Source organism: Octopus bimaculoides, chromosome 29 (genome assembly GCF_001194135.2).
Source record: "Octopus bimaculoides isolate UCB-OBI-ISO-001 chromosome 29, ASM119413v2, whole genome shotgun sequence".
In the NCBI taxonomy this organism is placed as follows: Eukaryota; Metazoa; Mollusca; class Cephalopoda; order Octopoda; family Octopodidae; genus Octopus; species Octopus bimaculoides.
The window spans coordinates 1,735,585-1,736,494 of NC_069009.1; the positions used below are offsets into that span (position 1 = coordinate 1,735,585).

General features: G+C 36.3%; 1 protein-coding gene across 1 annotated transcript in view; it reads left to right on the forward strand.

Annotated features, from left to right (window-relative positions):
* Nucleotides 1-904, forward strand: part of LOC106884131 (mesoderm-specific transcript homolog protein) — a 19,732-nt gene extending 18,828 nt beyond the window's left edge. Inside the window, exon 11 of the mRNA XM_014935363.2 lies at nt 392-904. Coding sequence (XP_014790849.1) covers nt 392-515 — 124 coding nt within the window. The 3' untranslated portion in view covers nt 516-904. The remainder of the gene's footprint in view (nt 1-391) is intronic.
* The last annotated feature ends 6 nt before the right edge of the window (nt 905-910 follow it).

Here is a 910-nt window from a genome sequence, read left to right on the forward strand (position 1 = left end):
TGAAGAAATGGCTCAAAGAACAGTCAACAGAATTTTACGGGAGCACGTGTCCCTGCCCTGTAAAATTCTGTTGACACCATTACAACACTCTTCCATTCAGCCCATATACGAGGGTGAGTCAAAAAGTAATGCCATTTTGTTTAGGACAGGTATAATTACCAGCACAGGAACATGTATCATACATCAAAATGAAGCTGGTTCTCTGTGGATCCCATCCCTACTTCTCAACATAGTCACCGTTTCTCTCAATAGCAATGTTCCACCTTCGAATGAGAGCATGTATCTCTGCCCCGTAAATTCTAAGTCCCAATTGAATGGGAGAGGTAGTGTTATTCGGATGTTCTGGCACTATGTTTTATTCCATTTCATAATGGTGTTTGTCTCGTTGTAGGAAACTATTGCCGGATCAAACGCTCAGTGTGTTAGATGATGGTGTTGGACACTACCCCCAGTGGGAGGCTCCCGGTCAAGTGGTTCAAGCTTATAAGAAATTCCTGAAGAAGGTCATTTCATGAAGACCTTCTCAACATTTTTGCATTCACAGAAGAAAAATACACAAAACACAACAATAAACAACAACAATAATGATAATAATAATAATAATAATAATAATAATAATGATAATATATGGTACAACTCACATCCTACTCAACAGACGTTAAATTTAATTAAATTTAGTCTCATAATTGATTATGCTAATAATTATGATTCATATAAAACACTCCACACACACACATTCTATGCTGTCACCAACCAATAAACACACAAACATGATTACACATATGCAATCACCATACACACACACACACATACACACACACATTCTTTTGCAATGGTTCTCAAATGTTTTTTGTTACTTTTTTAATTTTTTTAATTTTATTTTAATTTTTTTTGTCCCCACCCCCACCCC